Consider the following 27,704-nt stretch of genomic DNA (forward strand, 5'->3'; position numbering starts at 1 on the left):
TGGCTGTGTGCTTTGGGTTTTTGTCATGTTGAAAGACCCAGACATGACCCATCTTCAATGCTCTGACTGAGGGAATGAGGTTGTTACACAAAATCTCTCAATACATGGCCCTGGTCATCCTTTCCTTAAAACAATGCAGTCATCCTGTCCCATGTGCAGAAAAACACCCCCAAAGCATGAGGCTTCCAGCCCCATGCTTCACAGTAGGGATGATGTTTTTGGGATGGTACTCATCATTTTTTGTCCCCCAAACATTGCGAGTGGAATTAAGACCAAAAAATTCTGGGCTCATTCTTGGTCTCATCTGACCACAGAAAAATGACTCCTCTGCATTATCCAAATGGTCATGGGCAAACGGGCCTGGACGTGTGCTGATTTAAGCAGGGGAACCTTCCGTGCCATGCATGACTTTAAACTATGACGTCTTAGTGCATTACCCACAGTAACCTTGGAAACAGTGGTGCCAGCTCTCTTCAGGTCCTCTCGTGTAGTTCTGGGTTGATTCCTCACCTTTCTTAGGATCATTGCAATGCCACGAGGTGAGATCTTGCATGGAGCCCCAGTCTGAGAAAGATTCACAGTCATGTTTAGCTTCTTCCATTTTCTAATAATTTCTCCAACAGTGGATCTGGTGTCTTTGGACAGCTCTTTGGTCTTAGTAGTTAGTAGTTGGAGTCTTACTGATTGTGTGGGGTGGACAGGTATCTTTATGCAGCTAAGGACCTCAAACAGGTGTGTCTAATTTAGTATAATAAGTGGAGTGGAGGTGGGCTTTCAAATACTTGTTTACAGGAGTAACACAAAGAAATTATAAAAAAACATACATTGTGATTTCCGGAATTTTTTTAGATTATGTCTCTCACAGTGGACATGAACCTAAGATAAAAATTTCAGACCCCTCCATCATTTCTAAGAGGGAGAAAGGGTTTTCAAATACTTATTTTCCTCACTGTATGTAATTTTAAAATTTTATTTTGATATATATTAAATAATTAATAATTAATTGTAGTTATATATTCATACCTCAGACAAAAAAGACCTGAGGTGGGTGGAAATAAGAAACAGAAACCACTATGGGTGGACAAACTCCTATATCATATGCACAACCTGCAAGTACTGGAAAAGGCTGGAGTGAATTGAAAGACAACATGGAGACAGAACAGGAACAAGTTCTGAACACCAGATCAGTAGAGGCTGGATCTACCACACCAGCCAGAACCCCAGATGCAAGCCATGCAAAGATGGACTGGGAGTTCAGAGGTGAAAGTGGGACACACCCTTGAAGTGGGTCCAGATACAAACTAACAAAATGTTAATGGCTGACCGACTAGGCATAGTGATGGACAAACAGCGGAAGAGGCTGTAGTGATAGATGTAGTGATAGACAAACATCAGAAGAGGCTATAGTGATAGAGACATCGTGAAAAGCTGGATAAATACCAAATGCTGATAGAAGAGCTGGAAAAGATGTGTAAGGTGAAGACAACAGGGGTTTCAACATCAGAGATGTCCATCCAGAAGAGTGCGGTCCTGGGAACAGCAAAGAATCTGTGCAGAACCCTCAAGCTTCCAGAGCTGTGATAGAGGACCCGAACCTGAAGTAGTGGGGAATTTTGTGTGTGTGTGTGTGTGTGTGTGTGTGTGTGTGTGTGTGTGTTGAAATATACAATTATTCAGCATAGGTTTTCTATATCTTGCAACTGGACAAAAGTGTTAGTGAATCTGAGGTCATGAAAACGGAAGATCTCCTCACAGTTCATGTTCTATAGAAAGGCTGTAATTTCCAGTTACCATGCTCTCCTATCTCCACCTGAGCATACTCAGTGTAAGGCGCCCCCTGCAGGCTCTGTCACTGGGTCTTCCACTGACACGCATGATTCACAGCATTGTTTAACATCAGCCTCCACCGCTTTCTCCACTCACGCTGTGAATCGGAGTGCCACCTCACACGCTTCTCAGATGTCAGCACAAACGCCACGGATCCCCTCACTCTCAGCTATCTGCACAGATATATGAGCCCCATCACTGCTCCTCAAGCTAGCGTTTGTCATCCATGTATATGTGCAGATGGGTAATATGTCCTTTTAGTTTTGCATAGCATGACAGCTTGTACAGACACTGAAGAATGTGACATTAAACAGTTCTCAAATAAATATCCTCGCATGCTGCTTGGTTCACACCAATGTCCTCAATCCCTCCAGCATGTGTGACTGAAGCTAGCAGCCACGTGTCCCTGTATTACTGCAGGAGATCGTCCCAGAGAAACACTCCCTTACAAAATCTTGCTATGATAATTCTTCATTTCTGATATGGGGATGAGCGTGTGGAGAGTGTGAGTGCAGCTGCCCCAGGAAGAGAGACGGTGTCTCTGGGATTCTGTGGCAGGCCGCAGGGAGTTTTACCCAGGTGTTCCCCAGGAGGCTCAGACACCTCCCAGCCATCACCTGTCACTGCTGAGTGGGGGAGTATGAGACAGCCAAAGAACCCATAAACTCCCCTTCTCTCTCTTCCCCTCTCTCCTCCCCTCTCCTCTCATCCCCTCTTTCTCCTCCATTCTCCTCTCATTGTGCTCCTCTCCTCCACTGTTTTGCACCTCTTAGCTGTGAGATATCTCTATACAGCCTTTACAAATCAAACATGCCATAGCTGTTCTGTTCTGAACCCTGAATGTGTGTGTGTGTGTGTAGGTTTGCCCATGTCTGTTTGATTGGCTTCACATTCACATCGCTTGATCAGCATATACTGAATAACGAGCTTAGCCTTCTGGTCCTGAAACGCTGCCTGATGTGCTGTCGAGTAGGTGTGGTGTGGTGAAGATGACAGACACAATAGCTGGTGATTTCATTCCTTTCTCCCCTGCACTAATACCAGAGCGTCCTTCTTCCCCAAAGAGCCCCTCTCCAAACATGCAATGATATTGCTGATTTTAATTACCTCCTAGACTGCCGAGGCTGACACACAACCGGAGGGAACTTTGGGATTTATCTCTGGAAACACCTGCAGTTTCTCTGACTCAATCTTTCCCTTTCTCAATCTCAGAGAGATGCATTTAGCCATATTATCCTCTGAGCATAAATGTGAAATGACATTATGAGAAGAAAAAAAAAGATAATAAAGTACTCAAGGATAATTACAGTCATCAAATCCCAAAGTGTTATGTATCACCCCCAAACCACCACCACTAGACCCCCAAACTCTGCCAAAACCACTAACGTTATGCCCCCAAACTGCACCCCACCTTCCCCAAACTGTACAAACACACACCTGCTCAACCTATGCTGTGTGTCAACTGAAGTAATGATCTAATTATCTGAGACTGCCACAGCATATAGCAAATGGCATGAGATGCAGCTGAAATACTGTATGAGAAGATTTCTGGAAGTAAAGAAATGCAGTGCTAAAACTCTCCTGTGTAATTGATGCCTAAAAGTGATTAATACCTGCATTTAAATAAATACATTTAGAATAAACATATTTTAAAGGCCACTGTAATTTTATATATGTACTTTTATGTTTATAAGCTTTAGAAGTGCACTTAAGCCACACCCATGTAGTCTACTGCAGACTTGGGTTTAAGATGGAGGGATTTTCAAAGATTCTCTCTGAGCACCCAGAACAGGTTGGAATACATACGGTCTGAAGCACAGAGACGCACACCGCAGCTTTCAACCTGGTGAAAGAGAAAGGGAGAAAGGAATGGGGCTTGAGGATGAAGACAGTGTGGTTCTGGAGGACGACTAGGTGGGTGTTCTTCACTCACACATTTAGCCTTTGAAAGTTTACAACGTTAAGATGCTGAGACCCAGTGGGCATGGAATCATGAAAGCTCCACTCTGTTTACTGGTGTGTGTGTGTGTGTGTGTGTGTGTGTGTGTGTGTGTGTGTGTGTGTGTGTGTGTGTGTGTGTGTATGAACCACTGGAGTGAATGGGATATATGTGCTGTCCTTATACATTTGCTGCAGATCCACACAGACATGCATGTGTGTAAATTATATATGAAGATCCAAACATTTCCTTCCTAAGTGCAACATTGTGGGATAGAGAGGCAGGATTAGCAACTACAGGCTGCCATCTAGTGGTGAGACAGTAACACTGTATAACTATAGTTGATAAAGGATGATAATAGAGTAAAAAGTTAAATAGATTTTATGGGGTTTTTTTGTTTGTTTTACAATCACTTTCATTCTCCCACAAGACTGCTTTGGCACTCAGTGTACAACCAACTTCTAAATGCAAACTACCTGTAAAACTGTACAACTACCTGTAAAACTGCACAATATATGTGCTATGAGTCTCCCTTTCCACTATTTTCTCTTCCACAAATATTTTAAGCCAGCTAAAAAAACATTTGGTCTTTTCCACACTCACAACTCATGATTCATGACACAACTCATGACTGCTACATTTACAGTAAACTGTAAATTAAATGTTTTACTGTAGCAAAAACCCAGAATAACAATATTTACTGTGTAATGTAAAACAGCATATGATAAAGAAATACATCACAGTGGCCACAGTGTGTTTGAGTGGGGTTACTTGATTCTGACATTTGTTCTCACAGTGTAATATACAATAGTTCAGAAAAACTGCACTGTACTGTAATGCTAAATCAATATTTTCTGTATATATAGTAATATGTTCATATTTGTCCTCTTACTGGTATCAGGAGTCTTCTGTTGGCCTAGTTCATCTATACTATTCGCTGCATTTGATCGCAGATTTTCATCAACATCACAGTGAATATGGCAACAGGGCACAAAGAGAACCCACACGGTTAGGTAATTAAATGGAATTACAGACAGATGTTTCAGAGGTACATGTTCTGCAGCAATAGTGGAAAGACCTATTCAATGACAACTACAGCTATATTTTTCCTATATACCTGAACATTTCAGTGCAAGTATGACCACTTCTGTACCGATGGTAACAAGGCTGCAAACAAAAAAACGAATGTATGCTGCTAAAATTGAAATAATCTATGTGCAATATGTAATGTCATAAGTATTTCAAGTGTATATTTTCATCTGTCAAAATTCAACATATTTATTTTTGTTGGTTTTTGAACTGAACGTTCAATATTTTATGTAGTTGTACAGTCCTTTGCTTGTGAATACGGAGAGAGGTATTAATGAATTTTGGATGAAGTGTTGGTTGTTGGCCTTTTGTGTCAAAGCAATGTGAAAGTATAGACAGTTTAGCTCACAAAGTTTATGGTGAATTTGTTAAGTGTTTTGAAAAGGGTGAGTTAAAACGATTGTAACAAAAAAAAACTAAATATTTTTAAAGGATGTATAGTTTGCTCTGATTCTTTTAGGTAAATTCGTATATCGCAAACGATAACTGGCGTGAAACTAACGACACTGTAATATAAAATACAAAAACAAACCAAAACAAAGAACTCATTGCGTCCTGTCGTCATAGTCGTGTGGTTAGTGACGTAGGCGACGTCGCCCCTGCGTTCTCTGTGGAAACCCCTTGGAACGAAGGGCATTTTAAATGTGTTAGCTAGGTAGCTAACGTTGTTGAGTGACTTAGACAGCTTCGTATATTTTGCTTTTTGGTGATCAATACTAATACATAATTGGTTTGATTGCCATAGTATCTGTTATGGAGCCGAGATATCGTATCTACCGTTGTTGTTTTGTTTGTGTTTGATTCATGTAGTCTTTTGTTTTGGTGTTGGAGGCCATTTTAGGCCGTTTCGTGGTCTGGTGGCGGTGTTCGGGCCTTCCTGCCAGCGACCCATCTTCAAGTCGGTTCGTTTGCGCGGTCGTTCTGTGTTTGGACCGCAGTCGTCGGGACATTCGGAGAACACTTGGAGTGGACACCGGTGGACTGCGAATCCTAACCTTGTGGATCGTACCGGAAACCTCATAATTCGTTGTTGAGGTTGGACGTTGCGGACACCGCGCTGCCCGTCGGTACCGCGGGGGCGAAGAACACGGACTGGGGTCGTTTTCGTGGACACTTGACTCTCTCCGGAGGAAGAACCTTAATCGCTGCTGTAGTGGCGACTGTTACGGACAGATGCTAGTGCTTCGCAATTATTAGTTCCGCTCTGCGCTTTTCGCCCGGGATACGAGCACACGACGCACGGTGTCGTTTACCGGTCACTACCGGACTGCGCGACGGTGGCTGTGCTGACTTGAATGGGGTTGAATGGGTTGCCGCACATTAGAGGCTGGCCGGCCAACTTCTTTGTTGGTTTGACAGAGGGAACATTTCCTTTAACCGGCACTGCGAATTGTACTTGGGTTTTGATTGTGTTGATTTTTTAAATCTAGCTGGAAGAGTTGTGTAAACATGTCTTGTGTTCATTATAAGTTTTCATCCAAACTCAACTACGACACGGTCACCTTCGACGGACTCCATATCACGCTGAGTGATCTGAAGCGGCAGATCATGGGGCGGGAGAAGCTCAAAGCGGCTGACTGCGACCTGCAGATTACAAACGCCCAAACGAAAGAAGGTAAAACTGCATGTGCTTAGTACTGCCTGTTGTCTTTTTTTGTACAGGGATAGCCACCCAACCAGCTACATGACGAGAACCTGTTGGGTGGGTGGCGAGACAACGCGGAAGCGGTCACGTGACTCCGTTAGTTTATTGACGCGTTTATATATAGCGGGTTGCAGGCTGCAGTTCTACGCACAGGTTCCGCATGTGGTTTAGCTAAATCATTAGTAAGCTCAATTGTTGTTCTTCTTTTCAGAATATACTGATGATGGAGCCCTCATCCCCAAAAATTCGTCTGTCATCATTAGACGAATTCCAATTGGTGGAGTCAAGGCCACCAGTAAAACATTTGTTATGTAAGTGATCAGTCTGGTTTAGTGTCTTGGTGCCCAATGTAAAACCTGTTCCAGGACAAATTTAATATGCATGAGTTGATCCTTAAATTTTGCCTTTTGACATTACTAGTAATCTTGAGAAATTCTCAAAGCATGCTAAAGTAGAACTAAGGCTACTAGTGTATTTGGCAGCTTGGAGTGAGCACTGAGTTTTTGTTGGTTTGTTTTGCAGTGATCGCTCTGAACCTGCAGGTGGATCATCGAAAGCAGTATGTAACACCACCTCACTTTTGGTCTTGTTTACACACACTCCCTCACTGAGCAGTTCGCTCCACATTTTAAAAATTATGCAGCAAATATTTTCTTGCTCTCCAATGTTGTCCTTGAAACCATCTTGCAATAAGTTTGTTGGGCTGAGTATTATATTGTGATGTGTTGAAATTGTCTTAATTTACAATTTTACACAGTTCTAACTGTAAAGAGGTCTACGTGCATGCCACTGCACTGTATTTCACATTGAAACGAGAACATGAGAGTTAATTGTACATTTCTATGTACTGTTGTATGATCATATTGATCTTTAGAGTGAGTTGAACATGGTAGCATTCAATCTGTTTGTCCTTACCGTGGTCCATCTGTAAAAGCTGTCTTGTTTTTATTTTCAATAATAAAAAAAGATGTTGTTTATTTTGTAATACCCTATATCGCACAGCTTCAGTGTCTCACTGTCCAGATTTACATCATTTGTAAAGATAATGCTTAACGGGTCCAAACTGGGGTGTGTGTGCGTGCTCGCACATGTACGCGTGCCTGCCCTCTTGTACCAGTACATATGTACGTCTGTGTGGGTGCACGTGCCTGCCTGTGCCAGTAAGTGTGTGTGTGTGTGTGTGTGTGTGTGGGGGGGGGTAGTGGCTAGTGTCAAGCCATGTGTGAAAACTCATTGTATTTAGTAAGGCTCTGGAATCATGCTGATGAAGTAAAAAAAAAAACTAGGTACACAACTTTATCTCACAAGGTTACACTTTGCATACTTGTATGCACTTCTGTTAAATACTGAGTAACCAGTCTAATCAAAACACCAGTTTTGCTTCTGCTTTTGGGAAGAATTAAGCCCTGCCCACTGAGTTGTCAGTTAGTTAATACCAAGACTTAATTCTAAGACCAAAGTAGTTCTGAAGCTTTTGCAGTTTAAGGCCACTTTAGTTTTTCATAGAGCTTGATGTTTTACGCTGGATTATTTTGTCAGCCTTGTGTACATATGGACAGATGTATTTGAGATTGTGTTTAAGTGTAGATTTAGAAATGTCTCATTTTCCTAAACCTCATAGGAACTTTCACTTCAAACACATTTGCCACTTTGCCAACACAGGGCTGGCCATGAGTAGTCTCTGAACATTTTTGTCATTAAATAGAAGCAAATCTCTCAATGACAGTGAAAGGCTTTTTTAGGCTCTTTTTACCCATTACTCAAAGTGCTTAATTAATATTGCATATCAAATCTAATTCATTGTGTAAAAGTTTGTACTTTCACATCATAATGGGTTGTAAGTGTTTGGTAGGAGCAAGGGACTGTCATGTGCCACCCTAGCTTTCTGTAATACTGGCTGTTCTGAAGGCCATCTCTAGTCCTATCCTTTAATGGAGAAGGAGAGACTGAGACACATGTGGTTTGTAGTATTGTGTAAATAGAGACTTCTAATAGTATCATTCCTTTCCTGCCTTGTCCCAAAGTCCATTGAATTGGTCATCACTTGGTCAGCAGCGACATATTTTCTTCCAACCTGTGGTGATTGGTCAATGCATGTTCATGATCCATATTTCTTTTGTCTTGAATAGCACGTTGTAGATCTTTGGATTTTATTGGTGTGAGTGGTGAATTTATATGGTCTACAGAGATGTTGCTGCAGAGGATAGCATAAGGTTTTGGAGACTTTGGAAAGTAACAGTATTTTGAATGAATGTTTTTGATCATGTCTTTTTGTGATGATAAACTAATACCACCATTTTGTAGAAAATAATATGCTTAAGGTACACCTTTGCCTTAAGTATAGAAAAAAAGAAACATTAAAATGAAGTTTATAAAAATGTGAAAAATGTACATAGTACTATTTGAATTTACTATTTTTATGATCAATGAAGATTTACACTGACATTATATTTTTGGAATGAACTGTGCTTCTGTAATTGTAAAATCGTTGTTCGTTTGCTCATGTCTGTATGACACTTGCATTGGTTTGTTAAAATGTTGGATTTCATTTTTTACACTCAGATTCTTTTAACAAGTAACTGATGTGCTTGTGATGTTTTTGTGCGTTTTGTTAAGCTGATCCGATTTTATTTCTTCACCTTGCCATTGTTGCTGTAGTTTTGGTACACTTCAATGAAAATCTGACCAGATATGCATTTCACACAGATCTCCAAGGAGAGTGTTGCGCTGTACATAAGCATACACAAGTCTTCTATTTATTATGGATGATTTTGAATGAACTGATTGGTTTGTTTTTTAACCTTTAACCTAAGGCCTAAATTGGGCTGTGTTCCACTCTGTAACACACATGTTGTCATTTGGTTGCTTTCAATTTCTTGGCACCATAGGTTTTTTTCTCCTCCTCTTTAATTTTTTCCAGAGGATCTCTCTCTTTCTCTCTGTCTCTCTCTCTCCCTCTCTCTCTCTCCCTCTCTCTGGGTCATAACAAGGCCAACTTGTTTTATTACAGAATTTGATTCTGTACTGCTGACCACAAGCTTTGTCAATAAAATCCCTGCCTTTAAAATGTGTTCTCCTAGTTCACAAGGCCTTGTGTGTTCTTCTGTGAGGGCCCGGCCCCGGGGTGCAGACTGGGCTGTGTGCGTGACGGTAACACGGCTGCGGCGTGTGCTGGTGCTTCTCTCATCATGTTCAATAGCTTCTAATGGAAGAAGCAGCATTTAGTTTACATTTTTTTTCCTCCAGTGAGGAATGAACCATTATTTTGATGGGAACTGAGGATATAATTCCAGACCTAAAGTTTGCCTCTAGAGAATGGTCTGATTTTAAAAGGAGCAAAAGGAATCATTGTAAAATTGTGTTTAGACAGTTTGTCAGTCGGTTGGGTGTAATAATGTTTAATGTTGCAGTAAACCTTCTTGTCCAATTTCTTTGCAAACAGATTGATGATTCTCCATCCATTTCTCTGGCCCAGCTTTCAAAGGTATACCCCTCCTGTCAGTTCCCAGCACACACAGCTAGGAAGGCACTTTGCTCTACTTGATTTAGCAAACCATATTAATTATGCAAGAGTCATTTCTTCCACACATTAAGATTGGCTAAAGCTGTCCTATAGTTTGCTCTAGCCTAGCAGATTGCTGTTGGTTTGTGTGTCAAATATGTAATGTATGTTAACTCATAATTGCAGTACTGCATTGCTGTGTGTAATAACGTTAGAAACGTTTCATTGTTTTGTTGCAGTTGATCAATTTACTCCTATTGAAATAAATAGCGGGTGAATGACTTGGTTTAGCTTGATGATTTAGATTGTAGTAGTTTCTGATGGATTCCTGTGTGCATTTGGGTGTTGGCCGTGAGTCTGCCAGACGCTCTAAAGACGACGCTCTCTGCCATGTTCAGTGGAGGACAGAGAGAACCCTACAGCCCTCTTGCCCACAGACATAATTGGAAATGTGTTAAGGGGGCAAGCCTTTGTGTCCTACTGTCTTTCAATTGACTGACACCCCCTCCCCATTAATTAAGACAAAGGCCATGTGGTCTGTTTTACTACTGATGCTGTTTATACAGTATTACTTTGAATATAAAAAAATTTCTACTATGGATTTTATGGTAGCGTTGACCTTTTATGCAACCTTTTTTGTATTAACGTTATAGATTTATTTTCTGAGTGTTATTTGTATGGTTTAAATGCACACAATGTTTTTAAAAGTTAAACATTTGTATAATGCTGCCTTTAGTTAATATTTTTAATTGACAAACTAAAGGTATCTGGTAAAAAAATAGCAAGGTTAATGGAATGTAATGAAGCTGACTATTTGAATGACTGAAGCATGTTTTGTGCAGACAATCTACAGATTTTTGGATCATATGAAGGCTTAAAAGATTGACTGATCTTTAAATCTTGTTTAATGGTCCCTAGTGACGACCTAGTGCCAGCTTTGCACCCTTGTGCATGTATTTAAATTAGTTTTGCCCTTTAAATTGCTCTGAAGGGCTCCGTGATGTCCTCTCTATTCCACCAGCTCAAGTAGCCCAGTAGCTGGTGTCCCGCAAGGCTAGACGTGCTCCCTGTCCCGCTTCCCATGACTCTTTACAGCGTCAGCAACCAGGGCATGTCGGAATCCTGCTGGCCTACCTCTATTGATCTGTATTTGCAAACATTATTGCCTGTTACACAGACCGCCAATCTGGCAGAAGCAAATGCGTCAGAGGAAGACAAAATTAGAGCAATGATGTCTCAGTCCAATCATGACTATGATCCAGTTCAGTAAGTACTGCATTCACACTTGAGTCGCGTGTCTTGTTGTGTCCCCATGCAGACCCTAATTAGTGTTGCTGTTTTTGTTTTGTTGTTTTTTCTCATCCTTTTAGTTACACAAAGAAACTCGTGGGACCGCCTCCACCAAACTACACCTGCTTTCGTTGTGGAAAAAATGGACACTACATCAGAAACTGCCCCACCAATGGGGTAATTGGGTTTTAATTACTGTTTCTAGTTGTATCTCTAAGAAGTGTGTGTGGAGCCCTCTCCCTAGTCTCTGGGTGTGTGAGTAATCTAATCCTCTGCTTCACTCGTGTTAGCAGGACAAAAGTTTCGAAGCCCCTCAGCGGATCAAGAAGAGTACTGGGATTCCTCGCAGCTTCATGGTGGAGGTGGATGATCCCAGCATCAAAGGTGCCATGCTGACCAACACTGGGACATACGCAATTCCCACAATCGACGCGTAAGAGCCCACTACCACACACACACACACACGGTGTCCTAAATACACTCCCACTGTGTGTCAGTTCAGAAATCCCTTAGCCAGTGTTGAAGCCTTTGTTTTTTGAGGTGTAGTTGATGGATTTTCTTTGCCTCTATTGCGGTGATGTTATAGGGAAGCCTACGCAATTGGGAAGAAGGAAAAGCCCCCGTTCCTGCCACAGGAGCGTTCCTCTTCCTCGGAGGAAGAGGACCCTGTACCGGATGAGCTGCTCTGCCTCATCTGCAAGGACCTGATGACTGACGCTGTGGTCATCCCCTGCTGTGGGAACAGCTATTGTGACGAGTGTGAGTGTGAACTCAGAAAGTCCTGGCTGATGTCGCTTTGCTTCAAAACCTCATGACATGCTCTTGTTACAGGTATTCGGACGAGTTTACTGGAGTCAGAGGAGCACGTCTGCCCTACATGTAACCAGTCCGAAGTCTCCCCTGATGCTTTGATTGCCAATAAATTCTTACGCCAGGTAATACCCTCACACCTGCCATAATGGACAATAATTTTCACATAATTTATATAATTACAAATTCTGTTTTTTGTTTTGCCTCTGCATCTTCTTTGTAAAATTTATATTTGTCAACTGCTGGTTTAACTTTAGGCCGTGAATAACTTCAGGAATGAGACTGGTTACACAAAGCGAATCCGCAAAGCCGCAGCTGCAGCCGCTCAGTCTGCTCCTCCTGCAGCCTCGCTGCAGCCCCGCCCACAACGCCCCGCCCAGTCGCAGCCCCTCCCACAGCGGCCTGTACAGTCGCAGCCCCTCCCACAGCGCCCCACCCAGCCCCTCAGGCCCCCCAACTCCCGGCAGCAGGACCCACTCTTGGCTAATGTCCCACGGCCTGCTGCGGCCCACACCCCACCGCAGAACCTCCCTGCAGCTGCCCCGCCCCCTGCCGTATCTCTCCAGGGCTCCAGCACGCCCCCCTCTGGTAACCGCTCCAGCCCACCTCCCTCTGCCAGCAGGTCCTCTCTTGCAGGGAGCAGCAGTGTTTCTGCAGCCGCTAACTACAACACAGCACTGCCTCTCCAACAACAGCCCAACAAACAGGAAGAGCCGGCAATGCCCAAGTACGTGGTTCCACAGAATTGTTGGTGAAATACATGAAAAGCTGAATTATAAAGCTGTTGGCTTGCATTGTGTTTGAGGTTTTGTGGTATGTTTGTGGTGTTGACAGAGAGCCAGAGATCCAGGCACCACCAGCTGTAGTTTCATCCGAGACTCCACTGCCAACCCCGCTTATTCCAAAGGTACCACGTGTGTAGTAACCACAGGCCATACCACATTGGGCCATGGATGCCCAATGGAGGATGGATTCCCTCTTGAGTCTTGGTCCCCTGGCGGTTTCTTCTTAATCTGCCTACGGAGTTTTCCTTGCCACTGTCACCCCTGGTTTGCTCATTAGGGATCTGGACCCTTGTGTTTGTAAAGTGACGTTGTAAAAAGCACTAAAAAGTGTAACTTTAGGACATCCACAGTTCTCTCTTGCAATAGGCTGTGTTGTAACCATATGTGGTTCTTTTGAAGTGGGTTGTCCTTGCTAGACAGGCAAGTGTGCATCACACATGGCGAACGTAAACTGTCGGGGGGGGGGGGGGGGGGGGTGCATTTGGGCTTCTGCTACCTGTTTGTTGTTGCCATAAAGGCAATCCCCGGCATCGTCTTGAGACGCGATTTCTCAAGACGATGCGGTGCGCGATTTCAAAATAAGAGTGGATAGCGCGATTGGGGGAAAAAAAAGATTCCTAAAAAAAAAACACTTTTCAAAACAGCTCGCGGGCCAGAAATAGATAGCTCCGCTATTTGAGTATGGGGGCTGTACACCCTTCAATTTAAGTCGTCACTTTAACAATACAAGCTGTAAAATAATTTAATAAAGCAGTAAGCCACAAGAAGTACGTTATTGTGACCTCCCCATAATTCTAATTATTTCACAGGCTAATTGCTTTAAAAACAATAAAGGTTACCCATTCCAAAATGTATGCTACTGCTACATTGATGACATGATGTACAGATGTGTGTTGTGGGTTGCTTACTTAAAGACATGAAAGTTGATTCTCGATTTCAACTTTTATGATGTTTTAGGATGCTGCTGTAAGATTTGGATCTAATTCAGTGATTGTGAGGATGTGGTAGTTTTGCTCCCATAATAAAGTGCCTTGTGATTTCTGGGATCAATCTGTTTGATCAGCCCATTTCTGTTTTTTTAGGGGTACCATGTTCCTGTTATTGGTCAACCACACACACTTCCTCACCCCTCTCCCAGAGCAGGTGAGACTCATTATCTACACCTCTCTTATCTACCCATGATAAGTATGTGGAGGAGAAATTCTGATTTATTTACTTAATTAATTTAAGGACCCAGACCTAGTGGACCTAGACCAACTCCAGCAAGGCCTGCGTGGGAGCCGTGAGTTTTCACACACCTAACGCCAATATTTTTGTATGGTCTATAAAAGCAATGTGGCTGGTTATTTTATTTACTTATATTTACCTGTTTTCCACCAGCTCCACGAACAGAGGCAGGCCCCCCAGTGAAAGACCCCTAAGACCTCCGGTTCCACTGATCCAGCCTCCACCTGTAGCTCCACCTGTATATGTGCCCCCTCTCTTTCCTCCTCCACAGCACACGATGCCACAGCCCCCGGGCGTGGTGCCACAGCAGTACACGATGCCGTACCCCCCAGGACAGCAGCCCCCGCCCCCTTACACCGTACCCCCTCCAGGGTACCCTCCAGCCCCGGCTAACGTACCAGCTCCGTGGGTACCCCCAGGCACGCAGCCTCCCCTACCCAACCCTATCCCCTCCATGACATCAGCACCCTTCTTGTCCAAGGAGGAGTTTTACAGACAGCAGCGTCGACTCAAGGAAGAGTGAGTAGAAACAGTTTGCTTTTGCATTACTTTACACCGGTGGACTGGTTTTAATGAGTTGTTTATTCATTCATGTTTATTCATATCGTCCACTGAAGCAACAAGAATGGACAATCTCTATATATTCATTATTATTAATATTAATATAACACATGTTTTGTCTTCTCCTACAAACATAAGCTAGAAAGTTGATTGAAGTAGGCCCTGCTCTGCTGTGTTTTAACTGTCAAGTTTTATCTTCTTCCTGTTTTCAATAAATAGTCCCCACTGTCGATTCGTTACCAGGGAGAAGTCTAAGCTTGAGGAGTTTACCAACGATTTTGCCAAAGAGTTACTGGAATATAGAAAGATCCAGAAGGAGAGAAGACGATCCTATTCTAGGTTTGTGTTTTCACATACCCAGTCAGGGTGTTCTTCAGTTCTTTAGAACAATTGAGTGAAACTAAGTGTATGTGATCTGTTCTCTTCCTCCAGGTCAAAATCTCCGTATCGTGGCTCTTCCTACAGTGGGTCATCCTGCTCGTACTCCCGGTCCCGATCTCGGTCCCGCTCCCTGCGGTCCTACTCACGGTCTCTCTCACGCTCTCGCTCCAGGTCTCGCTCACGTTCTCGCTCACGCTCCCGCTCCTACTCTCCATACTCCCGCCGGGGCCGCGGGCGCAGCCGCAGTTACCGCTCCAGGTCACGCACGCCCCCCTACCATCGCTCCAGAACCCGGTCTCCCTCGTACAGGGCACGGGATGGTGCGGGGGTCAGCAGCGGGATATATCGCTCTCGCTCCAGATCACCTGTCTACAGAGTGCACAGTCCCAGCAAGAAACTCCCACCGAACTCTCAAATTGAGACGGACCGTAAGTACCCAGGAAGGTTCAGGGAGGTTCCGCCTTATGACGCAAAGGCATACTATGGCCGAACAGTTGACCAGAGTGACCCGTTTGAGAGGGAGAGGTACCGTGAGTGGGAGAGGGAGTACAGAGAGTGGTATGAAAAGTACTTCAAGAACTATGATGCTCCGCAGGCCGGTCAAGTCAGAGGTCGTGGCCCAGGTGGTCGAGATCCATACTCCCCTGAGCGGTTTGCTCCTCCAAGACCCAGAGACAACTCCCCCTACAACAGGGGGCGCCGGGACGAATATCCACCCCATGCTCAGGGTCATGGGATGCCTCCGAGAGGCCGTCCAATGACATACCAGGAGAAGTGTGCGGAGAAGTATGGTCACCTCCATCTCAACAATGCAGGCACGGCAAGGGGTGTGAGCAGAGATTCCCTAAAACCCACCAAAGAGCGAGAGCCCAGCACGAGCACAGCAGTCGATTCCAAAGGCCTGAAGCACAAGAAACACAGGAAGAAGAGGAAGGGCGAGGACGGAGACATCTTGAGCCACTCCGACTCCATGGATGAGACAAAGAAAGACGAGCGTAAGGGCGATTCGGTGCTGATGAACTCGAGTCGTGACGACGCCACCCCAGTCAGAGACGAACCGATGGACAGCACTGCAGTACCCTACAAGAGCACTTCAGACAAGGAGAAAACGGAGAAGGCACAAAACAAAACGGAAAAAATGAAACGTAAAACCGAAAGTGGCGCGCAAAAGAAAGATGCATCAGGAAAGAGCTGCAAGCCTGCAAAAGAAAAGGAAGTGGACACGGCACGCGAGAAAGTGGCTACCACTGAACCTGCCATTAAGAGAATCAAGGAAGAACCAACTCAGAAGACTGACACAGCCAAATCACAACCTTCTGAGAAACTCATGCTTCCCCGCAAGCTAATGCCGTCTAGGCCGGTCAAACACCACCAGGATCAGAAACCTGTCAAAGAAGAACAGAAAGTTAAAAAAGAACAAATTAAAGACTCTGGGAAACCAGAAAAAACACTTGCTAAAGATGTGAAGCTCAAGTTGGAGAAGCCAGTTAAAATGGAGGAGAAAACCATCAACAAATCCAATGAGCCAAAGGTGGAGAAAAGGAAACGTAAAGATGAAAAGCCATTTTTGAAAGACCTCGAACTTCCTCAGAGTAAATCACCAAGGGTGGAAACAGCTGAAATGGTCAAAGGCTCCCCCAAACCCAAACCTAAGACTGAAAGCGAGAAGCCTGCGGAAAGAGAGAAGCCTGCGGAAAGAGAGAAGCCTGCGGAGAGAGAGAAGCCTGCAGAGAGAGAGAGACCAGCAATCCCTTCTCTGATGGACATAAAGCCAGAGCCCATGAGAAAGATCAAGCTCAACCGTGAGATTGGGAAGAGGATCACCAGTACTGAGCGTGTTGTGGGAGCTGAGGAATCCATTTCTGGTATTCCTGGGAAGAACAGAGTGGACCCCAAGACCAAGACCAAGGCCCGGCGGAGGGTGAACGCGCCAGATGGAACTGAGTCCATGTTGGTTGATTATACCAGGTGAGCCGGGGGAAAGCGGGAGGTCAGCATGAAATACTACAAATGTATGGTTTGTGAAGCTCAAGTTTTGATGTACTAATGTATGTTGTTTTTGACAGCACCAGTTCTACAGGTGGCAGTCCCATTAAGAGGCATGAGGAGAAGCAAGACTTGAAGAAGACGGTGGTGAAGACCCTGGAGGAGTACACCAACGACAGCTCCACTCCTGCTGAGGATGAAATAGTCTTGATTCAGGTGCCCCGTTCCAAGTGGGAGAAAGAGGACTATGAATCCGAGGAGGACGATTCCAAGGAAACCAAGGTTGTCTCTGGAAACGTCCCTCTGGCTGCTGTGAGCTCCACTCCTGCTGTGGATAACGCTGCTTCGAAGTCGAGTGACAAAGAGTCTGCTCGTGTGGAGAAACCTCTCTATGCCACTAAAGACAGTCAAACTGAGGTCAAACCTGCCAAGGAGCCGCCACCGCCGAGTGAAATGGAGAAGGACAGTGAGAGGGAAAGAGACAGGGGGAGAGAGAGAGAGCGAAGCACCTCCGATCGCGAGTCCTCTGACAAAAGGAAAACCGGGACTGCAAATCACGACCGAGATCGTGTGCAGGAGAGAGGCAGCGACCACGGCAGTGAGAGGAGCTCCTCTTCTCAGTCCTCCAGAGACCGGCCAGGGGATCGTTCTGCACCTGTCTCTAGGAAGCCGCCTAGTAGGGAACACAGCACCAGCCTTCCCGATAGAAAACCAGATCACCGAACCAGCGCAAGAGATCACACAGACTCCCGACAGAGAGAGAGCAAGCCTAGAGACTCCCTCAGGAGGAAGGAATCGCCACCTCCGCCTTCTAGGGGTAAGGAGCGAGAAATGCACGCAGACATGACAAGAGTTCTCGCTGTTTCCCAGGAGTCAAAAAGGGCAGATCACAGTCCTTCTGGGAACCGGAGAACTTCATCTCAGGCTACCCCAGACCCTAAAAGGGTCTTGGAGGACCACAGGGTTGACAGACCGATACAGGCCACCAGACATCCTGACAGTCGCTCCACAAAAGACAGAGACCATGCTGGACACAAAGTTCTGCAGAGGACTGTGTCCCCAGAGCCCCGGCCTGACACCGATAGAGGGTCTGTTCACTCGGAGAGAGATCACCCAAAAGTCAAGCCCCCATCTGTGCGATCAATGCGGTTATCCTCAGACCTCACAAGGGAGACGGACGAAGCAGCATTTGTCCCTGACTACAGCGAAAGTGAAAGTGAGGTCTCAGACCCTGACAGCAAAGCGGAGCTGAGGGAAAGGGGGCGGGACAGTAGTGTTAGCCCAGCCCATAGCCAGAGTGCCAGCCCCTCTGGTAGCCATGCCCACAGCAGCTCTCCCAGCTCTCCAGGCAGTCAGGACAGCAAGAAGAGAAAGAAAGACAAGAAGGACAAGAAAGAAAAGAAGAAGCACAAAAAGCACAAGAAACACAAAAAACACAAGAAGCATTTGAGTAATGAGTCCGAGTCAGAACCCAAAGGACAGAAACACAAGCATAAGAAAAAGAAATCTAAAAAGAGTAAGGATAAGGATAAGGATGAGAAAGACAAGGATAAAGAGGAGAAAGACAAGGACAAAGATGAGAAGGCAAAAGAAGAAGCTAAAGAAAAGGCTCCTGTTTGAGACTTCATTTATGCGAGTGAGAACCCTGATGGTACATGAACTAAAAAAAAAAATTTACTGAGATTTGCAAAGGCGTTTTTGGTTATTGTAAAGACTACTGCTCAGATTACTTCTTTAGTTACTTTTCCATAGAAATTTCAGAAATGTAATTATACAATGCTAATCTTTGCCACTTTGAGAGTAGCTGCTTCGAACAATTATGGCCGATAAGTTGGGTAAATTTTTTTTGGGTGCATACAGCTTTTTTCCCCAATTTTTTGGTCTTTTCACATCACTCATAGCGTCATGGGTTTCTGTTAAGTTCACTATAGAGGAGGCGCTTAAGAGATGAACGTAAACATGAATGTGACTGCAGTGTGCAGGAGTTCGTGCCCTGTGGTACCTCACCTCCCTCTTGCGCCTAGAATTGCAGACATATCATTACATAATTATGACGATGATAAAAAATATTGTAATTGTTGAACTCAATGTAGTGCTGTTCTAGCATGGGGCCACATGACCTGCTCGTCAGATGTTTTGCACTGTGAATATTTCCTCTGCTTTCAAGTTTTTATTTTCCATCGCATCTCATGATGGTTAATTTAAATTACCAGCTGAAAAAGGAAATGGTTTCATTTTTGAAGATAATAAATTGAGCAAAATATCAAATATTTTGTCTCCAGTCTGCTGAATTACACTATGTAGTACTTAAATGTTACATTGAAATCGTTATTCTGACATTTTCAAAAATTCTTTTATGAGATCATTAAAACAATGATCATAGGGAAAGATGGAAAGTGGCCAGCGTTCACCAGTGTCCATCTTTTCAAGATTGAAGGAGTACATATCCAGGTTAGGAAGGACTTTGCTAGAGACAACTGAATTTTCCTTTTCAAAAGCTAGTGTATCCTGATAATAGCATCACTGGAAACCAGGAGAGATTTCAGCTATGCAGAAAATTGGAATTATTGGCTAAAAACTGCTGTTGTAATCACAGTGAGCCACTCGAGTAAAATGTTTCCTGACAGATAACTCAAGTCAAAACATAAGAAGTTAAAGTAACAACCTTTTCCAGTCTGTCCTATGACACAGAGGCTAACTGGGGAGAAAAAGTGGCCCGGGAGTTCCTGACAGACTGGCCCACTATATATTATGTGCGTGCAGTGGTGCAAAAAGGGGGTATGCAGCGTATGCGACGCATAGGGGCGCCGCACTAGAGGGGGCGCCAAATTGATGCCGGAATATTATTTGCCGAGGGGGTGGGGGGTGGACTTCGGGGGCGCTGATAGTGTTTGCATACACCTCAGAAAGTATGTAGTTGCAACCCTGTGTGCGTGTGTATCTATATAATATATATGCTGTATATAAATCTGTACATGGCACGTAGTGTATGTGGCAGCTTTTATTGTCATATGGACTATATTACTTCCAGCAATAATATGATTACAAAGCCACATATTGGCGGCATAAAATAAACTTAACAATTTGACCCTGACAAAATACAGGGGAAAAACAACTGGAAAGCTACTGAAACCTACATTGTTCACTCAGTGAGTAACCTTTGCAGCTTTTCTTTTTTCTCTCTCAGCTTTTCAGCGCCACCTTTACGTTTCGTAGTTTGTTTAAACCCTGGCTTAGACTGCTCCATCTTTACGGCAATGCGGACTTATTTTTTCATGTTTCAGTAGTGTCAAATTTGTCGCGGAGGGATCACATGATGAGTTGGACCCTCAGCAGTGTCGGTGTGCAACTGGCGTCTCTTTTCTTGTCACTCGTGGGATACAAACAGGGAGATATAATTAATGTGGCATTAGTATGGACAAGGCATTTCCAGTTCGTGACTACTTGTATTAATAAGTGAGACAGCTGCTGTATGTTTTCGTAGTCCGGCCCGGATTTTCTGGGACAAGTTGTTTTTTTTTTCTGATCTCCGCTGCATACCGTCAGCCCGCATCAGCTGGCCCAGTCCGTGCTGAGCAGGTTTGCCTGACTGTAGCGGGGAAGATGTAATAGGCACCGTTAAACAGCAGCTTGACTACGGTCCGGGGCCGCAGTGCACGGCAATGGCTCCTCCATGGGCTGAGTTAAACCACCGGCGGCGCGTCAGCCCACTAACCCATCGGCCCACCGGGGAAATCCCGGGTAGTAATGTACAGAGGTGGGGGCTCGAGTCACATGACTTGGACTCGAGTTAGACTCGAGTCATTAATATTAAGACTTTTGACTTGACTTGAAAAAATATTCAGAGACTTAGACTTGACTTGGACTTTTACACCAATAACTTGGGACTTGAATTGGACTTGAACCTGTTTACTTGCAAAGACTTGATTTTTTTTACCCCAAATCTAAATTTTAAAACGCATATTAATATTTATAAAGTGCGCCCCATTAATTTCATTTCCGTCCTTCTGACGCAGACCAGCATAGACATATATACATAGACGCCTCATCGAGCGGGGCAGCCCGCTGCTGCGATACGTAACAGCGTCCGCCATACTGGTGAGGGCATATGTGCCAGTAAGGCTAATGCAAGTGAATGGAGCGAACTTCAGAAAGTGCTCTTCTACAAAGTATTTTTAGCTAATGTTCGTCATCGACCCACTCACATATAAACGTTAATATATTTGGAAATTAAACAATCACCAAAGACAACATTTATGACTTTTCATTATATTTTAATTGTAATTTCTGAATAAAAAAATGTCAACCTATGATACAATTGATTCCGTTTTTATATTTACAGTAATTAACATTTATGAACATATGTACACACACATCATCAATATATGAAATAATAAATAAAATATCTATTTATATATGTACACATTAATATCTATATATATATATATAGTTTATTCTTAGTTTCCTTTATATTTTTTGCATCACAGAGTTTATTGGTAAATTAATATTTGTTGATTTTATTTATTCGTTTTTTTACTTATTCTTAAACACAACTACAAAATCAATCAATATCTAAAACAGTTAAAAATCCAGAAAAAAATTTTTGTTTATACCTGAGTATATATCGAGCTGCTCTTTCAAATCTTCATTAATCAGTTTCTTCATCCTGAGATCCTCCAAAAGACCACTCACAGTGTTCTTTGCCCTCTTCTCTCTGTCCTTTGCATTCCTCCTCTCCCTTTCCAGACTCTCCACCCTAGCCAAGGCTTCCCTGAGTCTGGCCCTCAGATCCTCATTGGATGAAGGCAGAGCATAGGAGTGATCCTACAACAGAGATGTGAATATTGTTAATATCTGTGTGTGTTTGAAGAATGCTCCATAATGACTTATGTTCATAATGCTTCAGCGTTTGTTCATGGCTGTCATAATGCTAACAGCTGCTTAAGACAAAGTTATCATGTATTGACTCACATGTTTGCCCACAGACACTGGCTCAGCCTCCTGAACAGGTTGGGAGCAGTCTAGTGACGGGGTCTCCTGAGCCTTCTTTGAGCTCTTAGATGTCCTGGTAGACACGTGCTAAAACCAATGATAAAAGATAAAAAATTATCTAACAAGCAGATCCAAAAAGGGAAAATACGTTTTCCAGGATGGTGTGGCTCTGAATCTTGGCTTTCTAGAAGCACCGACCTTTTGGAGGTGAGCTGGGAAACAGAAGACTGAAGGAACAGCTCCAGTTCTGATCCTGACTGCCTGACCTGTCCTGTCAAAATCCTCTGGCCTGAAATGCTCACTGCAGAGCATGGAGGACAAGCTAGCAGAAAACCCTTCTCGTCTGACAGCTGTTTCCCATCTCTTTCTGAGATCTCTATCTTTTGGAAACCTACATAGTATGACAAACGTTTGCTAAACAAATCACAATAATCAGAGTACCTACTTCGGTCGAATTTAGTAAAAATATACTTTCTTTGTTTGTTCTGAGACTGGTTTCACCGCGGGAAATCACAGTATTACGTCCGTGATGAACAGTATTGAACACAAAATCAGGAAAATCTGTACGTAAAATGACTCCGTAATGGACAAATAGAAGCATTAATACATTTACATTCTTACCTGTGAAAGGTTATGCCAATTGATCTTGTTTCAGTTGAAAAGCGGTTGGTGCAGTTATACGCAGAGCATGAGCGAGGCATCTTTCGCTGCTTCTCCGATCGCTCTTCTGCCCTCACCAATATGGCGGACGCATTTACGTACGACTCAGCGTTCCATGAGGCGTCTATGTATATATGTCTATGCAGACCAGTCCTCTGCTTTTCCACACTCTGTACGTGTGTGTGTGCATGAGCTGCAGCACAACCAATCAAATGCGGGGTTGGCGAACGTAAATTTTTACCGGGCGGGGTGTAAAATGGACACAAATTAAGTATTATATCGCGATCGATCGATCGCCAGTGGTTGGTGCCAGAGCGAACTAGTAACTCATTGAATCATAGATGTGGATCAGAGGTAAATAAACTAGATTTTTTTCCGGCGTGAGAAATCGGATGTGTGGCGTGAGAGCGTGTGAAGACGGTCAAATGCGTGTGTCTCACGCTCAATGCGTGAGAGTTGGCAACCCTGGGTTCTGTATCTGAACTCGGGGAAGAGAGCCTCTCTCTGTCACCATCATAATATCCAGTTCTATCTCAGCATGGATTGTGTATTTGAAGACATCTACGTCGAGAAAAAAATATATTGACAAAAGTGGAGCGAGTTTTCAGCTATGGGGACATCATTCATCGTGCACAAATGACATACAGACTTTTGGCCAGCAAATGCAATGCAGAATAGTTTATTGAAATGTCTAAAGTTGCAGATTCCTGTTAATTGTTCAGTTCTTATATTTGTTTGTCTTGTGTCACTCACACATGTTCTCCAAGAAACCAGATAAGAGAAGAGAGGGAAAATGCTGTTATGGTTCTTTGTATTGTACTGTGAAAATATCAGCACTTTTTATTTGAACATGGAGTTCTACTTATGACTTTTTCACAGAATATTTATTTCTGGAAAATTGTAGTTTAAAGTATGAATATTTTTGCAGCTAAGTTTAACAAATTGAACTGTGCAATAAAGAGGTGTAATTTTAATTTTTTTTTATACTTCGTGTTTTCAGTTGCACATGTTTTATCAAGATTTGAGGAGAATACAGATTTAAAAAAGAACGCATGTCTATTATTTACATTTAAAATATACCCGCAACATTGGTAAAAAAAAAAAAGAGACTCGAAAGGACTTGAAATTCCAAGTTTCAGACTTGGGACTTGACTTGACTGTTGCCTGTCTTGACTCGAGACTTGACTTGACTTGAGTGTCTTTGCTTGAGACTTGACTCAGGGCTTGAGGTATAAAGACTTGGACTTACTTGAGACTTGCAAAACACTGACTTGGTCCCACCTCTGGTAATGTATGCCAGTCCGCCCTTGCTGTCACATGTACTTCATAAAAATTACGATCACTTTTTACAGTAAAGGTAACAATCATGTTCAACTGAAAGTCAGGTATTAATATATACTCAATACTTAAAAGGTAAAAAAAAATGTAAATACTGACAAATCTGTACAACACGATTACAGCCTGAATGTAACATATTTTAGGTCAATTCATAAAGTTTGTAATCCATTTGTGGGAATAATTAGGCCTAATTATTGCTCTGTAGTACATAACAGCCAATGGCTTCATAATGGAGATGGATGATCCCAGCATCAAAGGTACCATGCTAACCAACACTGGGACATACGCAATTCTCACAATTGACACGTTAGTTTATTTCCAGATTTCATTTTTAATGTGCTGATTCAAAGTAAGTGTTTTAGTGAACGGGGGAAGACCAATGCTCTCAGTAAGACAGTATTTGATTGTTGTATTTAATGGGTTATTTTAAGTATGTTATTCTTATATAATGCCAATACAAATGTGCATATTTTTTTTTGAGTAAACTCCGGAGTCAGTATAGTCATTAACTGGATTAACTAGCTATCCAGCATCAATGCAGTCAATGATGGTATAGACCTGAGATAGACAGTACTTCACAGAGGCATTTCATAGCACACTGAAGAGTTGAAAACAATTAGAAACATTTTAGAACTCAGGAGCTGTGGTGGGTGGTGGTGGGATTGCATGGGTCCCATCTGACCCTTGAAGAGGGTGTCCTCTAGAGATCTTCCTTTGCAGATGCAGGGTACCAGCGTGTGAGTAGTCCCTTGCACAAGAGTGGGTGCCCTCTCGTGAAAAAGGTATTGCCTGTGCAAGGTATCATTTTCTTGAACTTATGCTTACACCTGTATCCAATGTGTCAATATAATATCCATTATATTCACTATTTGCTAAAATGTACTGTGGTATAATTATTTGGCCTAGATTCAATCAATCAATCAATCAAATTTTATTTATATAGCGCTTTTTACAACAGTTGTTGTCACAAAGCAGCTTTACAAGTGTCCGAGTCCAAGCCCCCAGTGAGCGAGCCAAGGGCGACAGTGGCAAGGAAAAACTCCCTAAGGGCATGAGGAAGAAATCTTGAGAGGAACCCGTCCTCCTCTGGCCAACACCGGTCACCATAACAACAACAATTTAAAGAGTGAGACAGAAAAAAGGAAAAGATGTGAGGGATAAAGTCCTTCTTGGTGTAGATTTATAAACATGAGTTTTTTATGTAATTCTTATACAGTCCCAAATGTCTTGATGGTTGGTAATGTTATACATGAGTCCTTTATGTAATTCCTGTTTAGTCCTATCCATCATCCTTTATCCATCATCCACACTGGTTTGTCAGGGCAGTGGGTTGGTCCTCCATCATATCTGGTTAGGCAGGAGGTGTCCGGCCCAGGATAGATCTCTGGAAAGGCTCGTCTCTCCTCATCTCAGTGTTCCTCGAGTAGGTGGGCAGCCATGTGGAGAAGATAAAACAGGGAAAATTAGCTCTGTATAAGGACATATACAGGACAGATGAGATTATAAACATTTCTGGAGTGTGGCAGCAACTCCGGCATTAAGTTAAATTATTACAGCCTAGCTAAAAAGGCAGAACCAGAAGGTAACATAGACTTGGGAGCATTCTGAGACATTGGCATCCATCCACTGCACTGTCAACAAACTTGAGTGACCACGAGCAGTGACAGGATGACAGCACCAGCGCCCCAGTCTACCATAAAACCCTTCGCCTATGAACCCCTGGATCTGTACCTTTATCTAAGGGGGGATATTAATTATCAAACGCTAAACTAAATAAGTGGGTTTTCAATCTAGACTTAAAGATTGTGACTGTGTCAGAGTCCCGGATGCATTTTGGAAGGTTATTCCAAAGCTGGGGGGCCTTACAAGAAAAGGCTCTACCCCCTGCTGTTACCTTATTAATTTGTGGAACTAATAAAAGGCCAGCACCCTGTGATCTTAGTGGAAGTGGGGGTTCATAATAGGAAAGAAGTTCCTGTAGGTATTCAGGAGCAAGCCTGTGCAGTGCTTTATAAGTCAATAAAAGAATTTTAAAATCAATACGGAATTTAACTGGGAGCCAATGCAGGGCTGATAAGACTGGTCTGATATGATCAAATTTTCTAGTTCTAGTCAGAACTCTGGCTGCGTCATTTTGAACTATTTGAAGTTTATTTAGATTCCTATTTGAGCATCCTGACAGTAATGAGTTACAGTAGTCTAATCTGGAGCTAACAAAGGCGTGCACCAATTTTTCTGCATCATTCTGTGATAATGCATTTCTTAACTTGGCAATGTTGCGGAGATATAGAGAAGCTATCCTTGTGGTATTATCTATGTATTTATTAAATGATAGGTCAGAGTCAAGTATGACACCTATATTTTTGGCTACTGTGTCAGGTGTAATGGGGTAGTCTGCGAGATTAAGCATTAGATCTGGAATTTTCTGTCTTGCAGCCTTAGGGCCCAGAAGGAGAAATAAATATTTATTTGCAAATGTTTTCATATAACTGTATTATATAACCATGTGTAGGAATAGCAAGTTTAAATCATTCTTGTTTTCACTCATTATATATATATATATATATATATATATATATATATATATATATATATATATATATATATATATATATATATATATATGACGCACGGGTCGTGGCGAGGAATGAGACACGGAATCCCTCGATGGCAGCAAACGTCACGGTTTATTTTAACAAGATTGCGCAATAGCGCACGGAGAACAATAAACATTCACAGCAACGTGTGGACATAGACAACGACGAGCACAGGACACTGCGCGAACGCACATTAAATAGACAGACCACATTAGCCCCATGTGATTACGAGACGATTCACAGGTGAGACACATTATTCACACAACAAAGCTATCACCACGAAGTTCCGAAAACGCAGACAGAGCACGTGGACAACGTTTACACACGCCCAAAAGGGAGGGGCCGGGGTCCTCAACGTGACAATATATATATATATATATCATTTTAAAAATAAATAAATAGTAACAAAAAAGGAAAAATAATACTACACATTTTAAACTGAACGGAGTAGAAAGATCGTAACCATTTTTGACAGTGGCATTTAAGCACATGTTAAACATCCTATGGAGAAAATCACAAATAGATTTTAATTTTAAGATATTTTTCAGACAACTACACTTGCTATATACAGAACTGTCAAATTTGTTTAATGCCTATGTTATGTGTTTGATTAAGTAAATGCAAGAAACCCAAATTTAACTCAGTAACTTATTAAGCAATAAAGACCAGGGAAATAATAAAAGCAAACTGGATTAGTGAATTATTTACAAAAAATATTATTTAGAATCAAAACAAAGATTTCAAAGGCAATAAAACAAATAAAAGCTTACACTGAATTGTTTGTGAAGAACTCAAACTTAATGGATAAAACTATTGTGATAATCTGCTTGTTCAAATCAAGCTCATTAAAAATTAAGCAGCTTCATGCTCAATAGAAAACAGTAAAAGCCAGCATTCAGAATGAACAATAAAATGCATTAATGTGGCCATGCAGGATGCAAAACGAACTTCAAGACGAACTACCAAGAGTCACAAAAAGCATGCACACACACACACACACAAACACACACGCAGTGTACAAAACAAAAGAGAACAAAATACACATTTTCACTTTCACTTCTCAATTATTCGTCAG

At 42.8% G+C, this 27,704-nt stretch overlaps 1 protein-coding gene and 1 long non-coding RNA gene across 5 annotated transcripts; one reads left to right on the top strand and one right to left on the bottom strand.

Moving 5' to 3' along the window:
* The first annotated feature begins 5,435 nt into the window (after positions 1–5,435).
* On the top strand, positions 5,436–19,310 carry rbbp6 (retinoblastoma binding protein 6). 4 transcript variants are annotated; one of them, XM_076995978.1, is made up of 17 exons: positions 5,436–6,470; positions 6,712–6,811; positions 7,023–7,059; positions 9,943–9,984; positions 11,180–11,268; positions 11,373–11,469; positions 11,583–11,725; positions 11,879–12,051; positions 12,124–12,227; positions 12,360–12,829; positions 12,937–13,009; positions 13,970–14,030; positions 14,118–14,169; positions 14,268–14,633; positions 14,895–15,014; positions 15,108–17,024; positions 17,123–19,310. In XM_076995978.1, the coding sequence occupies exons 1-17, from the start codon at positions 6,305–6,307 to the stop codon at positions 18,660–18,662; spliced, it is 5,550 nt and encodes a 1,849-aa protein (XP_076852093.1). In that variant the 5' UTR covers positions 5,436–6,304; the 3' UTR covers positions 18,663–19,310. The 4 variants fall into 4 exon arrangements, with proteins under 4 accessions (XP_076852093.1, XP_076852095.1, XP_076852094.1 ...); XM_076995980.1 differs by having other exon boundaries at positions 14,919–15,014; XM_076995979.1 differs by having other exon boundaries at positions 11,586–11,725.
* A 2,230-nt stretch (positions 19,311–21,540) lies between these two features.
* LOC143504688 (uncharacterized) lies at positions 21,541–22,827 on the bottom strand. Its single transcript, XR_013127630.1, has 3 exons — positions 22,656–22,827; positions 22,014–22,121; positions 21,541–21,866 (listed from the first exon to the last, which is right to left on the bottom strand). It is a non-coding gene; the product is annotated as an uncharacterized LOC143504688 (long non-coding RNA).
* Between the last annotated feature and the right edge of the window lie 4,877 nt (positions 22,828–27,704).

Source organism: Brachyhypopomus gauderio, chromosome 2, assembly GCF_052324685.1.
Source record: "Brachyhypopomus gauderio isolate BG-103 chromosome 2, BGAUD_0.2, whole genome shotgun sequence".
NCBI classification, from domain to species: Eukaryota; Metazoa; Chordata; class Actinopteri; order Gymnotiformes; family Hypopomidae; genus Brachyhypopomus; species Brachyhypopomus gauderio.